The sequence below is a fragment of the Mesocricetus auratus genome, unplaced genomic scaffold (assembly GCF_017639785.1).
Source record: "Mesocricetus auratus isolate SY011 unplaced genomic scaffold, BCM_Maur_2.0 Super-Scaffold_4256, whole genome shotgun sequence".
Lineage (NCBI taxonomy): Eukaryota > Metazoa > Chordata > Mammalia > Rodentia > Cricetidae > Mesocricetus > Mesocricetus auratus.
Window position 1 is genome coordinate 130,340,250 of NW_024429182.1, and position 15,815 is coordinate 130,356,064.

The 15,815-nt window shown below is 47.4% G+C and overlaps 2 protein-coding genes across 2 annotated transcripts in view; both read left to right on the plus strand.

Annotated features, from left to right (window-relative positions):
- The window catches only part of Aldh1a3 (aldehyde dehydrogenase 1 family member A3), a 33,373-nt gene extending 30,102 nt beyond the window's left edge, over positions 1–3,271 (plus strand). The window contains exon 13 of the mRNA XM_005084425.4: positions 1,407–3,271. Coding sequence (XP_005084482.1) covers positions 1,407–1,479 — 73 coding nt within the window. The 3' untranslated portion in view covers positions 1,480–3,271. The remainder of the gene's footprint in view (positions 1–1,406) is intronic.
- A 2,393-nt stretch (positions 3,272–5,664) lies between these two features.
- Lrrk1 (leucine rich repeat kinase 1) overlaps positions 5,665–15,815 on the plus strand; it is a 138,452-nt gene continuing 128,301 nt past the window's right edge. Inside the window, exons 1-2 of the mRNA XM_040730655.1 lie at positions 5,665–5,872; positions 11,521–11,723. Of these exons, the coding sequence (XP_040586589.1) occupies positions 11,627–11,723 (97 nt within the window). The 5' untranslated portion in view covers positions 5,665–5,872; positions 11,521–11,626. The remainder of the gene's footprint in view (positions 5,873–11,520; positions 11,724–15,815) is intronic.

Here is a 15,815-nt window from a genome sequence, read left to right on the forward strand (position 1 = left end):
CTGGTGTCCCCTTCACACTTACTGGAATTTGCACATCTTTTTCCGCAGAAATGAGTATGTCCTTTGTGGAATTTTCCACTTGGCTGTTTGTGTTTTCCCTGTTTCTTTATAAGAACATTCAGTGTATTGATGAAAACAGCATACCTTCTTAATGGTGACATTGCTCATTCAGCACAGAGTGAGTGGCCCGTGTGACTTTTCTCTAGTTGATGCAACTGGACAGTAGTGGTGGTCTTCCCACAGTACAGTTGAAACAGTCTCAGGGGTTTCAGTCAACTTTACTCACCTACACGATCCTAAGCTCTATTGCTCTTTTACACTCAATCAGGCAGCAGAATCACCCAGGGAACTTACTGAACACAAACTTCTTGACTCCGCTGAGGAAATTTCTGATCCCATAAAGAAATTGCTTTTCTAATGGTACTGAAAACCTAGTGTCTTAGATGGCACAAACATGTAACAGCAAGCTCTATAGAATAGGTGCAGCTCTCTCTGAGCTTACATCAAGGTGTCTGCTAGGCCGGAGGCTTATGAGGACTGAGCTTTCCCTGCGGCTCACCTCATACTTGTCTGAAGGCTCTAGCCATCTTCCCAACCAGCCCGGTGATGCCTTTTTGTGTCTTGTCTTCAGTTCTTAAGGACCGCGGGGCTACCCAAATGACCCAGAAAATTCTCTATTTTGAAGTCAGTTGACTAGTCACAAGCAGTCCATGTCCAGCACGGGTTCTCCCGTGCCGTGTGACCCAGCATGTGCACCAGCACAGGGGAGTAGGAGGTGGACACACTCTACTGTTTGCTTTCCCAGTTTTATCTGCCACAGTAGTCCTTGGTGAGGCCCGGAACCTGCATTTCTGACACATTCAGAAGTAAGACTGATGATGCGGACTGAGTAGTCACCTGCAGATCTTTTAATATAGAGCCTGGAGAGGCCATCTCTACCCCTGCCTTTTGATTTATTTTCTGCAACCACTAAGAGTGTGCTAAGGAGGAATTCTCCATGCAAGTTGCCGCTTGGTTCTGGGAAAGGGATCTGCTCCAAGGATGGTCTATGATGCCTAGGAAAGATCCCTGGCCCCTGTGAGACTTAAGGGAAGGAAATATGCCAAAGACACTAACCCAAGGGCCATTGCCCCCCCCATGGCTAGCCTGTGCCTGTGTTTGTGCCTTTCCCCTGCAGTCTGACCCAGCCCTTCAAAAGCATCACACACTCAACACTTAAACTCACTTCCAGTTCCTGACACCCACCGAAGACATCATAGTGCCTACTGCCCCTACTATGTCTAGGCACCACATTGTTCCTGTCACACAAACCCAAACATTCAAACTGCTCCAGTGTGCTCAGACATTAGAAGTTTTCCCAGAACCATGAACCAACAGTGTGACCTGCCCCCTTCCTGTCTCCACAGAGGTGAGTATGCTCTGGCTGAGTATACAGAAGTGAAAACTGTCACCATCAAACTCGATGACAAGAACCCCTGAAGGACAGACCGGTTTCTTCCTCAAAAGCTGGACAGCTGTCTGGTGGTGACTCCAACTTGCCTCGAGCAGAAAGCAGGGTGACAGTGCTCATCTTCCCAGGACCCTCTCTTCTGGACACTCGGTCTACTGGAGTTTAATCGTTTTGATTTTCCTCTCACACTCATGCTTTAGGGACCAAACTGGGTGGCTGGCTGGATGCTGTGTGAAACTGCAGGCCTGCCTGGGGAGGAACCGGTATCCAGCTGTGACTTTGCCCTTAGCTTAAATGCAGAGCACAGCAAAGACAACCAGGGCTCTGTTAATAGGAGATGGTCTCTGGAGTGTCCCGCAGTTACTTTAAATGTTTTGCTGACCCCAGTAGGAACGTGAAAAAGCTCACTGCATGTACCGCAAGCAGATCCGTTCCCAGGAGCTCCTAGAGGTCACCTGTGCATGGGACAAGTCCGTCCTCATTCTGAGGTTGAAATGGGACTATTCACAAGCAAAAGATTAGTGCTGGCATGAAAGGAGAATCCTGGGGAGTTCAGGGGAAACACATGCCAAGGAAAGACTCCAGAAGGCTCTGGTCTGTGAGGGTGCCAGTCCCGAAGGCTGCATATTAACGCTGACCATGGGATTCACCTTGCAAACAGCCCTGACTTTGTAATGACCAAATCAACATCCCAAAGAGTTTGCCCTATAGTAATGAGATGGTCAGCCATAACCAAGGCCCTTCTTAGTCAGAGAGCATCCTCAGTGTCACCTTTGCCACCGACGAGTCATTTAGGAACTGCCCTAGCAGAGCAAACCCTAGGCAATCGAGCCGTACATTTGACACTTGGAGCCATTACTCACTTTTGCAAATTACCCATTCTACCACATTCAGTAATGGGTGCGTCCACTTCCTTTTTCTTTTCTCCAGCTCCATTACCCGTGTTAGACTGGTAAAGTGCATGCCACTGAGAGACAGCTGCCACTGCATAGCTCTGTAGTTGTAAAGTCCCGTTTGGGTTTTCATTTCTGATTGATTAACCTATGACACCTGGATCCCATAGGGGACTCGGTCTCCAGCCAAGTGACCTGGATATTCCACTCACACTATAACGTTTTTCTTTTCCTCTTCCGTGTATCCATGTGATATGCCAATTCTATCTTTTAACTTGGGAAACTAAAACCGTTCCTGTAATGCTCTAAGAATAGAAGCACGCTCATTGGGTTGACTGTCATTTGGGTCCTTTTACTGCCAGCAACACACACCCCTCCAATTGGCTGTGATGCTTACACTTAAGGTTTAAAGTGGGACTGAGCAAGAGTGGAAACGAAGCTTCGTATCAGAAGCAGCGTGTGTATAAAGCATAAGATGCGTGAGCTGGAGCTCTCAGGCGAGTCAGAGACAAGCAGTATTCCATCCACCCTCTTTCCTGCCTCAGCACTTATACTACCTGTAACTGGTTAAATCAGGATGTGGCCCCATACAGTGAACTTTCAGTATCTCAATAACTCTCGGCACTACAATACATTAGAGGGTTGCTATTCCTCCATTGTACAATAATGCCTTTACTATGAAATGTTACATTATTTATAATTGGTATCATTAATGTATCTTTTTATAGCTGTAAGTACACAGAGGTAGCATATTTAACCTTCTGTAATATACTGTATTTAGAAATGAAAATCTATATAATGTTAGATTTCACTTCTTTAAGGGTTACCCCTGTGGTATGGGTTTTAAATTAATCAGAGTGGGAATCCTGATCGTAACTTCAGATCTTGTTCAGCAATGACAAAATAAAATTGGACACTTGAGAAACAATCTTTTTTTTTTCTTTCACTGAAGGACTAACCGCATTTGAATTCTGTGGCAGAACTTTCTCTCTGAAACTTCTGTGTAATGTGGCTTTTGATAAAGCACTGGCAATAATAAAATTGTACTTCTTAAATCGGCCACACACAGGGCTTCTTTTCCTGATGGTAACGTCCATTTCTATAGTCTTGGATGTGGAACAGCCCTGTGCCTTACAGGCTAACTTTAAGCCCCATTTTAATCATAAAGCAGCGATGATTGAGTACAGAAAGATGAGGATTTGGGGAAATCATCTTGTTCCCAAGTAGTGACCATGTTTGTTTGTTTGTGGGTTTTTTGTGATTTTTCTCTGTGGTGATCTAAGGGTCTGGGCCTAACTTAGCTGAAGTTCTTAAGGCTTCTGACTGCCAAGAAACACCAGTCACCCGACTGTGACCTCACCTGATACTGGAGAGGAAACCTTCACTGGACTTGGGTAGGTCTGGAAAGATCAAACTGTGAACTCAGCATCAGAAGCTGACATGGGTCAAAAGGCACCACCCTCTTGAAACTGGCCCAGGGGCGGCTGGACGAGACCTTCCTTCGTGTGCATGAGTGCATGTGTTGCTGTGTTTGTGAATGTTTCATTTCTCATCCAAACGTGGATGGATGATGTAAAAATTACACTTTCTGTTGTTTCATGAATTAGAACATGACTGTCCAGAGAGAACCACTCTGGAGATGGGGTGGGGTGTGTTTGTGTGTGTGTGTACAAGGTGTGTGGATGCGTGTGTGTGCACTTGCAGGGCTGAGGTTGGGTGCATTCTCTGAAAGGAGACACTTTGGGGTGCTCCAGCTCCACTTCTTGGCGGGGGGCTGCTTTCTAACGTCCACTCCTCAACAGACACAGCGGACTGCACTCGCCGGTGGAGATGGGGGGGGTTACAGCATTGCTGGAGGGGGATACCTGAAGGAAGTGAGGATCTGGCTGAGTAAAAACCAAAAGACCAGTTAGCCTCCTCAGTGGAATGTTCATTCAGAGCAGTAGGTAGCTGACCTACCCCGACCATGGTCTATCAACTGAACCCCGTTGGAGATGGTCCTTCCAGCCCTGAAAATCTGGGCGGGATGCAAGCAAAAGCAAGAAGAACATGGTCTGTGGGGGTGAAAAAAGAATCTTAACTGTGCTGTAATAGGCCCCTTTGCAAACTTGTGACTAATGCACTCCTACTGGGTAAAGTTGAATGCTGGGATGAGGCACACATGTGTTTTTCTACATCGGGCATTTTTCCTAGCCTATTTCCAAGCTTGTTTAAAGGGGAAGTTTTCTTTCCCCAGTAAGTATTGGCAGCCCAACTGTCTGTTCTGGCACCAGGCATAGATTTCCTCCTAGTAACGCTAGGTGGCAGCAATGTACGCTCTGAAGGCAACGCCAAACCCGGCTCATTCAAACTGCTAATGCCTGGCCTGCAAACTATTAGGGACTTTTCCGTAGCAGTCATACTGCTGCCCTTGCTAATTGTCCTGAGGACCTCGGTGGCGAGGACAGGATTGCAGAACTTTGCCTACTTTTTCGGAAGGGTGTTCGGTGGAGGAGAGCTGCAAGGTAGTCCCCCTTGCCAAACACCAACCCTAAGTGAACACTCAGGGCGCTCCTGAAGTAGCTCAGCTGCTCACTTTCTGAGAACTGGTAAAGAGGGCTGTGGCGATCTGCCTATGTGCTTTGTGTCTTGTCTGGGGAATGTTCCTTGTTAGCTTACCACAGAAGCGCTCAGAGGAAGACCCGCTTATCTGCAAAGGACTGTCCTTTCTCAGCGAATATCGGAGCTGAATCAGAAGCCGGGAGCTTAGCTAGCATGAGCGTTTAGCCTGTGTTTGGCTATTATCCTCAGTGGCGTCAGTTGGCACAACATTCCACCATGTTTTACATCTCACCACCACAATCAGACAGACCATGTGGCATGCGCCTGTAGTCCCAGCTGCAACAGAAGTAAAAAATCTAAAAAGAGTCACCAACTAGTAATAGCTTTGCAAATGTCCTTAATTAAGTTAGTGGGCTAGTGGCAGAAAGGAACGGTTCACAAAACATCGACGTTTGAGAAGCAGTTTCTATACTGCTTCCTAGAGACCTGCACACACATTAATATTCTCGTCCTTGTATGTTTACAGTCAGAGTACACGGCCAGCATACAAGACAGACTTTAAGTCTATTACCAAAGCAGAGAAGGAAAGGCCGAGCAGAGAATGGAGAGCAATCTTGTTGTCATTGTGCGATCCCTAGGGAAGGCAGCTGGGCATCCGAACTCGGAGAGGACCCTACAAAATCCCTAGCGTCTACCCAGGCATGAGCAGTGAGTGAGCTTGGTCACCGACATCTAGCAGCTGGAGAAACCGAGGCAGGCCATCGAGGGACCCTGTCCTCATGTGCGGAGCCCAGGGGCAGCCGACCCTCTGGCCCGGCCCTGCTTCCGCGCCACCCGCCCTCTCCGCCCGCCAGGCGGCCGCAGGATTGAGGAAGTGTGTCTGGTCCCGCGGCGGCCAGAGAGCCTCGCAGGGTAGAGCACGGCAGGACCTGCAGGCCCCGGCCCGCTGATGTGTCCAGCCCGCAGCGCCCCGACCCCGCTGCCGCAGGTAAGTGCTGCTCCGCCCGCTCCCTGCCCGGGGAGCGGACTGAAGCGAGCGGCCTGAGAGCCAAGCTTCACCCGCGACCCCCGGTCCCGCGCTCAGGTTGCCGCGTGCAGCCGCGGGCCGCCTGCCCTGCACCCTGCGTCCCGTCCCGCTCCCCAGGCCGGAACCCCGCACCCCTGGCGGTCGCGGGCCCCGGACCCCGACTTGGAACGGATCCTCTCAGGTCACAGATTTGGGGGAGCCTGGATCTCGGGGCGGCCCGGGTCTCCTCGCTGTTTCTCTGACTGCGCCGCGACCATCGCCCCTTGAAGGGTTAAGCGGGTGCGGTGCTGGAGTCCCGGGGCTGGGGGACCCCGAAATCCCGCGCGGGATTGGGGCGGAATGGGGGCGGGGAGCAGAGTTCAGAAACAAAAGTAGGAAACACCACGGCGTCTACAAAGTTCTTTTGCGTTTGAAGAAAGCCTGACTTAACCGAGAGCAGGGATCTGAGCATGTGTGCGCATGGGAGTGCGTGGGCGCCAGTGGCGGGAGACGACCGCCCAGCGGGCTCTCCAGGCGCTGGGCATCCGGGTGGTGTGGGGTGGCCTGTAGGTCTTCCCCTCCTCCACTCCTGGGGCGCGCTTCTCGACCAGTGGTAGCTTCTCCGTGGCTACTGAGAAAAACTGTCCCCTCTGTTGTATGAGCCTGCTCTGGTCCCCAGTGCGGACGAGGGCAGGAATCCTAGGAAAGCTAGGGATGGAAACAACGATGATAGCAATGGAGAAACCCTAAGGATGCCAAGAGTCAGTTCAGCCTGACTTTTCATAGTTCGAGGCCATTAAGATTTTCTCTTGCGTGCGTTCACCCCTGCAAAGACTGAAGCGAGGGTCATAAGAGCTATATTCTTAGCATATTCTCACCAAATACCCTATTTTTTAATGAGTTAGCCATGCGCGTAGAAGCAGTAAAGGGACCACAATATGCACATTTTGAAAAACCTTAGTATTCAACTCTTTGTTTTTCATTGTCTTTGCTCACATTCCAGAAAAAAAAACAGCATGCCAACACCTAATTTGTCCCTAAAGGAAGTTTTAGGGCCAACCAAGCCTTTTTTCCACCCAGACTTCTACATCTCCTAAATAGCTTAGATAAAATAATAGTAATAGTAATAATAATAATCGTAAAGTAAACCAGCTGGGGAGATGGCTCAGTATGTAAAGCACTTGCTGGTCAAGTGTAAGGGTCTGAATTCAGATTCGAAAGCTGCATAAAGCCCTATGTGGTAAAGGCTGTGATGCCAGCATCTGTAATGCCGGCATGGGAGGCGCAGAGGAGACTTCCTGGAAACTCCCTGGTCAACCAGCTCAGCATGGGCAACAGTGAAGAAGAGACTGGGAGTCTCAAACATGGTGTAAAGGAAAGACCAATACCAGAGGCTGTCCTATGTTCTCAACATGCGCGCGCACACACACACACACACACACACACACACACACACACACACACACCAGTACCCCAACACACATACCATACACACAAAACACACACACACCACACACACACAGAGGAGAGAGAATTAAAAATAAGAACCCTAGAAATTCTCTTCATTTCTCAGTCCAGTCTACTGTCTTGTTGGTTCCATCCCCCCAAAAGTATCCTGGTCTGTTCCCTTCTTCCCACAGCCTCCTCCACAGACCAAATTGCCCTGTCTCTGCTATATATGATCACGATCCCTCTCTGCTCTAGCTAGCAGGCACGGTGATATAATATATATATATACATTCTTTGTTTTAATATTTATTCTTTAAAATTATTTATGCACTATATTTGTCATACTATTTCCCCCACCCCAACTCCTCCCATATCCTTCTCCTCCCTATCCACCCAACTTTATATTCTTCCTATCAAAACCCAAACAAAACACTAAAGTAAACAAGCCAGCCAAACAAACAAACGAAAAAGCACACAAAAACCATGGAGTCTGCTTTGTGTTGATCAATTGCTCCTGGGCCTGGGACTGAAAACTGGTTTTCCTCTCCCAGCATCTATCACAATTGCAAATAGCTTCTTGCTTTAGAGGTAGGACTCGGTGCCCACTTCCCCTTCCCGAGGCTGGGATTTCTGTCTGGTCTGCACCTGTGCAGGCTCTGCGCTTGCGGCCACAGTCGCTGTAAGCTCATGTGTGCATCAGCCCTGGTGTGTTCCAAAAATGCTGTTTCCTTGGAGTCATTTGCTACAGGTTACAATTTTTCCGCCTCCTCTGACCCATAGATCCCTGAGCATTGAGAGGAGGGGTATGACAAAGACATCCCATTTAGGACTGGGTGCTCCAAAGTCTCATACTCTCTGCATTGACTAGTTGTGGGTCTCTGTGTTAATTCCCATCTATTGCAAGAAGAAGCTTCTGCGATGTGGGTTGACCTATGTGCTGATTTATGTATGGGTAAAGCCAGGTGTCATTGGGAGCCATTTTATTGCTATGCCCCCTTAGCAGAATGATAGCAGTGGGTCTTCCCCTAGGCAGGAAGGTGTACATACACTCTTAATGGCTTGATGGGATGTGTCCCTCCTCTTCACGGAGTCTCCAGCACTCTCTCCTTTCCATTCGTTCTAGCCTTCTGCCATCCCACAGCACCAGGCCACTGCCCCCAGCCTCCCTTATTGAGCTCACTCTCCACTCCATGTCTCTGCGTGTGACCTCCAGAGTCTTCCCTGGCCATTCACTATTCACCCTGGTTCTCCCTTCCTTTCCTCTGAATCCTCCTTCCTTTGTTCATCTTCTACACACCTACTCAGGGTCTCCACTGGGGACTGCCTTGCTCACTGTGGCATCCTCTCATAACCATGCCAGGAGGCACCTGTGAATGGTCATAGGTACAGTGATGGAATAGTGCAAGCCTTAAGTTAGATGCGGCTTCAGACTGGTGGACCATTTCTGTCCTCCAGCCTTTCCTCACTCATGTAGGGTATCAACATATTTTGACATCCATTTTTGTAGGCACCAATATGATTCAGAAGATGCCAGAAGCACTAGAGGTACCTACAACTACAGGCTATCCCTCGAGGCCAGGCTTTGATTCAAGAAGGAACTAGGTGCTGTGAGCTTTCCCAGCATGCTTCACGCAGACATATAATGCCTGTATTGAGTGTCCTTCCCAAACTTTCTGTTGAAACAAACACCTATGGCTCTCCTTGCTCAGAAGCCTCATAGTAATGACTTACTTTGTTGTCTTCCCTTCCCTCCGGTATCACAAACTCATCGATATTCGCTCTTCACCAAAACATCTCAGTAAAGTCTTTCCGGAATGAACAGCAAGCTCCTTGTTTCTGTTTTCCAACAATCATTTAAGTATGTTCATTCATACAGGCTTGCAGAGTTGGCAAAGAAGACAGGTGGCATTTAAAAATATACCTCTGCAGGGTATAGAATGAAAACTCAACATTTGCCACAGTGGTTTGTTGCATGGCCCTGCCGCTAGGAGAAGTGTGAGGAAGCCCTGGGGCGTAAAATGGAATAACTCCAGTTCCCTCGTCCTTCAGCACCTACCTTAGGGTGTAAACCCAAACGCAAACTACAATTTAAAAACCATTCCTATGACAGAATCCTCTGTCTGTGGAGTGATTTGCAAAAGGAAACTGAAAGGGGAACCAAGTGTGCTGGCTGAAAGTTAGCCTAGAATAGTGTGTGTGTGTGTGTGTGTGTGTGTGTGTGTGTGTGTGTGTGTGGTTTAAACACATATATCAAGCCACTTCTGTCCTGAAAAGGATCATCTGCCATGGGGGAAATCTTTAATCTTTGACATGGATCCTGTGTTTGGTGACTTTAGAAAGGCGTTTGAAAGAAGATGGTAACTATGACTCTCAGTTTCTGGGGTTTCATGTGTAACGTGAAGCATTTGTTTATTTGTTTATTTACTGTTTGTTTGTTTTCGAGACAGGGTTTCTCTGTGGCTTTGGAGGCTGTCCTGCAACTAGCTCTTATAGACCATACTGGTCTCAAACTCACAAAGATCTGCCTAACTCTGTCTTCCAAGTGCTGGAATTAAAGGCATGCGCCGCCAACGCCCGGCTGAAGCATTTATTTTTAATCAGAGTCTGTCTCAGTGTTTTCCCTCTCTCTCTTCTCCTGGACTGTAGAACTTACAAAGCTCCCTGAGAAGCTTCTGGGTTTTGCCTGGCTCTCCTGTGTTTCCATTCTTCTCAACTCTAAATACCTTTCTTTGGCTGGTGGGTCCCCTGGTTCAGAGAAGTTCAGAGAAGTGGGGTTCAAAGGAGCAAGACCACCCATGTGGACTCATGTGGCCACATCTGCTCCTGCCTGGAAGAGTCCATCCCCAGCCCCATCCCACCCCTGACCACATCACACCACCCCTTAAAAGCAGGCGCCGCATTCTCAAACTTTCAGAGGAGCAATTAGAAGCACCCTTCAGCTCTTCTTTGTCCTGTGGCTTGCTCAGTGGCTACACAGTTTGGGGGAAGCTTCGAGAACCTGTGATCTGGGACACAGTGATATTCAGAGTGTGTTAATCAAACGGGGGGGGTATGAAACCCTGTTGACCTCCCAAGTCCTCGTTCTGATTTAAGTACTGACCATACTAGCCATGTTGGAGACAGTGACTATTCAAACTCTGTCTTATGTGAAGTCCCCCAGTAGACCTGTGATATTGCCAGGGTGTGTGTGTGTGTGTGTGTGTGTGTGTGTGTGTGTGTGTGTGTGTAGGGGGAGATTGTTTCAACTGGATGTCACATTGTTAATACAAAACAGAAACATTCCATAGCTGTGTATACATATATACATACATACATACATACATACATACATACATACATACATATCTTCCTGTCCTGTCCTGTGCCACGTCTAAGCAGACCTTTCAAAATAGATCTGGACCTTTCTTCAGCAAAGCAGCATAGGCATTCACATTGGAAGAATTCCAGGGTCAGGGGGAATCCAAGCATGGGAGAGCAGAGTTGAGCCACAGATCAAAGCTTGCTCAGTTTTAGGAGATGAATTTTCAATTGGCCAGAACTCTATGTGGCCGGATGCATGGTAGGTTGTTTAGCCACACATCTGACCTTTACCTACTACGTGCCTATAGCACCCCTCTCCCAGGTTGTGACAACCCAAATATCTCTCGATTGCCAAATGTCACCTTAGAGAGAGGCAGCATTTTCAGGGTTCATTTTACATGATAACCAGTAACAACTCCTTCCAGACCCCTTCTCTTTGGGACCAGTGCCTGGCTCCCATTTGGGGATCATGTTCACACACCTGGGGCATCTATAGATATCAGTCCTAGGCAAGGGACGGCCTTATATTGTGAGCAACCATGTGCCCACCCTCTCCCAATGGAAATGAGTCTTGCCAACAGGGGCCTGGTTGTCCTGGGTAAGTGTTGATTGAACAACTGATCACTCCAGGTCATGCTTTGTGATAATTTTGAGTTTCTTTTCACATAACCAGAATTTGAGCCCAGTGTGAAGGTGGGGTCGGGGAAGGGCATTGTACTTTCAGTGTCCCTATCTGACAGAGTTGGCCCGATACGTGGACTATGAAGCAATACTGCAGAGAAAGGGGGAAAGCCCATGAAAAGAGTGAATACCCGTGAGGGCTTGCAAGAGAGGACTTCTTCCGTTTGAGAACTTTCTAATTTGATGTCTTTTGCCACCAGAACGAACGAGTGTCTGCGGCACCATGACTCCGTGCGTTAGCGCACCTGCACAGTGGCGGTGACAACAGCGAGACTTTTTTGTGGAGATCTGCTGCCTGGAGGGTTGATGGCTGGCATGTCACAGCGACCGCCCAGCATGTACTGGTGTGTGGGAGCAGAGGGATCTGCCGTGTGTCCAGGACCTGCCATGGAGACCCACGATGGTAAGTGAGGGGCTGAGCAAGCTCTGCCACGCTTGGCCTACAGAGAGCCGAGACTCGCCAGAACAGGGATTTTAACCAAAGGAAATAAAATTATGACTATCTGGTGCTTTTTCTATACCTTGGGATTCTCACTTAAATCCCTAAAATGGAGAATCCATGTACAAAATTTATTATGCTTCAAAGATATTGAAAGTGGGACATTGTACTGGTCAAGGGATTTTTTTAAAATGGGGATTGCCTTTTGTTTTCACACTATAAAAATACTTGTTTATCAAAGAAAAACTGAGGAAAAAAAGAGAAGTTTAGAAATAAACGCCAGCCTGGAGCGCAACCCACCCCAAAAGCAGCACAGTCAATGTCTTGCCTATTTCTTTTAGTCTGTCTCTCTATGGTTATGTGACTTTGGATTCACTCTACAGCAGTGGGTCTCAACCTTCCTGAGGCTCTGACCCTTTAAAACAGCTCTTTGTGTTGTGGTGACCTCCAGTCATATAATTATTTTTGTTGCTACTTCATAGCTGTAATTTTGCTACTGCTATGAATCATAATATAAATATCTTTCTGATGGTCTTAGGCAACCCCTGTGAAAGGGTCATCTACCCCCAATGGGGTGAAGACCAACAGGCTGAGAAACATGCTGTACAGTATTTAAAAGACTGATGTGCTCTTACATGCTACAGTCTCCTTCCTGCACATGGCGTTGGCCATTAACTGCCTAAGTGCTGTGATAAAGGGAAACCCCAGGGACAACTAATAAAATTATTAGCCCAACCCCTAATTTCTATTGGACGTCTGAGTTACATCTAATTGTTTACTCTTCTGGAAAGCACCCCATTCCCATATTTTTATGCATGGTTTCCAGGTTCTTTCCATAAAACAGCTCCTGAGTGCTGGGATAAAGGTGTGCATCACCACTACCTGGCTTGACTTTCATCCTTTTAAAATTTCTTTGTCATTTTCCTCCAAAAAAGACCTTGCTTTGTCAGTAAGATCAAGGTAACATGGGCGGTAAAACGCTATCTTATTGGTGGAAGTTTCTGACCAGCCAGCAGCTCCCAAATAAACACACCGAGGCTTTTATTAATTACAAATGATCGGCCAATAGCTCAGGCTCGTTACTAGCTAACTCTTACATTTAAGTTAACCCATATATATTGGTTTTCCTAGACAAAAAAGAACCCACATTTCTTATCCACCCTTTGCCATGTGGCTTGATACCTCTTCTCTGTAAGGCATGTCAGTCCTACTTCTCTCTGTGTCTGCTGGTGACTCCAGACTCCACCCTTCTTCCAACCATCATTCCCAGTTTGGCTCATCTGCCTGACCATATTCTGTCCAGTATTGGGCCAGTCAGCTTCTTTATTAAACCAATCACAGTGACATAAGTTCACCCAGTGTAAAGGAGTATTCCACGCTCTCCTCTCCTGGGGCGTTGTCTCTTCCTCTCTAGTGTACTTCAGCTCCACCATCCCATCTTTTAGCCATCCTGAGGACGAAGATTGGAATAGGTGTGAGAGCAGGAGCATTTGTTCAATAGGAGCTTTCTGGGCAAATGGCTACGGCGCCTGATAAAGCTCCGAGGAGGACTCTGCCCATCCCTTTCCAGGTCAAGACTTGGTGATCTCAATGTGTGCTTCTCCACCCTTGCTGACAGAACCACCAAGGAGCTTCTCAAACTATCAATAGCCAGACACTATCCAGACCCACAGGACTATCTTACTTATGTGAGGGGCCAAGTATGGGCTGGTTACAGAGGATCCTTCATGCTTTTCATATGCAGCTGGGGTTGAGAAACAGCCACAGAGCCTCAAAGGGCAGCACTTCTGGAATTATGTGCATGTGTTCCTTGGGGCCCTTCATAACATGGAGACTCTAGCCCCTAGAGATCAGGGGTAAAGATGTTTGTCAGCTGTTGTGTACAGTTTGGAGAGTGATCTTTGATAGTCATATTTTCAGTTTTGAATGAGTGGTTTATTAAGTATACAGCAAGCCCAAGTAAAAGAACAAATAGCAAGTAGCAAACAGGTAGGTAGGTAGATACATAGATGATAGATAGATAGATAGATCAATAGATAAGTAGATAGATAAATTATATAATAGATTGATGATAGATAGATGAAAGATAGGTCACTTATAGATGATAGATCAATGATAAACAGGATAGATAGATAGATAGATAGACAGATAGATAGATGATAGCAAAATATCATCAAATCTCAAAATCAACCAGGAACCCCCTCTAAGGTAGTCAGCTGGAGTTCCCAATAGAAAGAGTCTGGGCAGAGAGTCTGGGTGTCCCCTCAAGAGGGGCTTGTAGGTTTAAAACCAAATAACAACAGAGAGACAGCATCACCAAGCCAGGCATTCATGACATCCAGCAGACCCTGACTGAGGAAACTGAAGCAGTCACCCGGAGTTCTCTGTCCCATGGCAGGCACTCGTATATCCTGAGATAAGCAATAATACCCGCTGGAAATTGCTCCCCTTCTAGCTGTTGTCGGGGTTGTTTTGCTTTTCTCTTCCCTTTCTCACAGTTAGGGGGCTGGCAGCCTATCACCACACAGGAACCTTGAAGGACCTTGAAGAATCTGAACCTTCAGATCAACATTCTTCGGTCCGATAAGGTATCTTAAGGCAAGCACTCTCAGTTCCGATATGCAAGTGCTTCCAGAGCCAACTTCTCAGTAAGCTCAAACAACACAGGGCAACTTGCCAGTCTAATGTACATTACACAGCTAAAGGTGACAGTCTGGGTTGATCCCTTGGACACCATATGAGAGAAGGAGAGAACCAGGAGTTGTCCTTTGACACCCACATGCACACATGCACACATGCACACACACGCACGCGCACACACACACACACATGTGCTGCTAAATGGCAAGACTGGTATGGTGCACTTGGTTCTCTTAAAGACCCCATCATTCATTGTCGTTTCCAGGGATTTGGGCAAGATGGGCACTGTACAGACCTGGAACCAGCCCCACCCATGTGCTTGTGATAGAACATGTACCTGGAAAACATTAATATATACCCAGAGGTCAAATGGCTGTTCTTCCTTTGAAGGGTTGTGCCTAAGCTTTATACTGGTCCTCAGTAGGTCCTTTCTCCCTGATTGCTGTGATCAGGGGCTCAGAAGATCTTTCTGCCCCCAACAGCCTCTTCCAATCCCTGTTTGAATAACGTAAGGAATTGCAGGAAGCCAGACAGACTAACACAGTTTCCACTAACTACAGAGAGGTTCATTGTTGAACACATGTCCTAATCCAAGGAAGCATCATGCCTGCCTCACTCACTCAATCAATATGGTTTTCCCTGCACTCAGAACACCTGCACTCTCCCAAGATGGGCCAATCACCTAACACACAGCCTATTTTATAATAAAGTGTCAAAGGACTCATGCATTTGATTGACTGCTATACTGTAAGTATAAACAGAAAACCTGTATGCATATATATACTGTTGCATTTGAAATCACAAGATCATAAGTGAAAACTATATAAGTCAGGGGCCGTCTGTATACACCAAGACCACGGCCGGGGGCTGGGTAGGGAAGTCAAAGGGTAGTGTTTGAGTTGGGATGGCAGACACTGCACTTTGCTGATCTGTAGTCTTGGTTTTCTACAATGAACACCCCACTTTTTGCTTTGCTCTCTGTTACTTTTGAAAACCAGAAGAGTACACAGTCGTTTGTCTGTGTTGTCCGTGCTTGGGAACAAACCCAGGGTCTTGTCTATGCTAGGCGGGTGCTCTACTGCCAAGCTACAATCCCCCAAGTTTTGCTCTTGTTTTTTTCAACCACTGTTTCTTTAAGTGCTTAAGTTTCATGATTAGGAACAAGCCCACATAGCTGAGACTCACCCAAGGTGAAATGTGCGTCACTGCTCTGTTGCACTGTTTCCCCTTACTGTCCTTTTGGAATAAACGAAACCAGAATCAATTCACCTGCAGCTGAGCCCACTTCAGGGTTCAAATCTGGGTTTGGAGGTGCCCTCAGAGGTAGGCTGTTCCTTCCTGCCCCCACCCAAGACATTCAGAGAGCAGGGAGCGTCTTAACAGCTCAGTCCCCTCCCTGCAACTGCATCTAGTAGC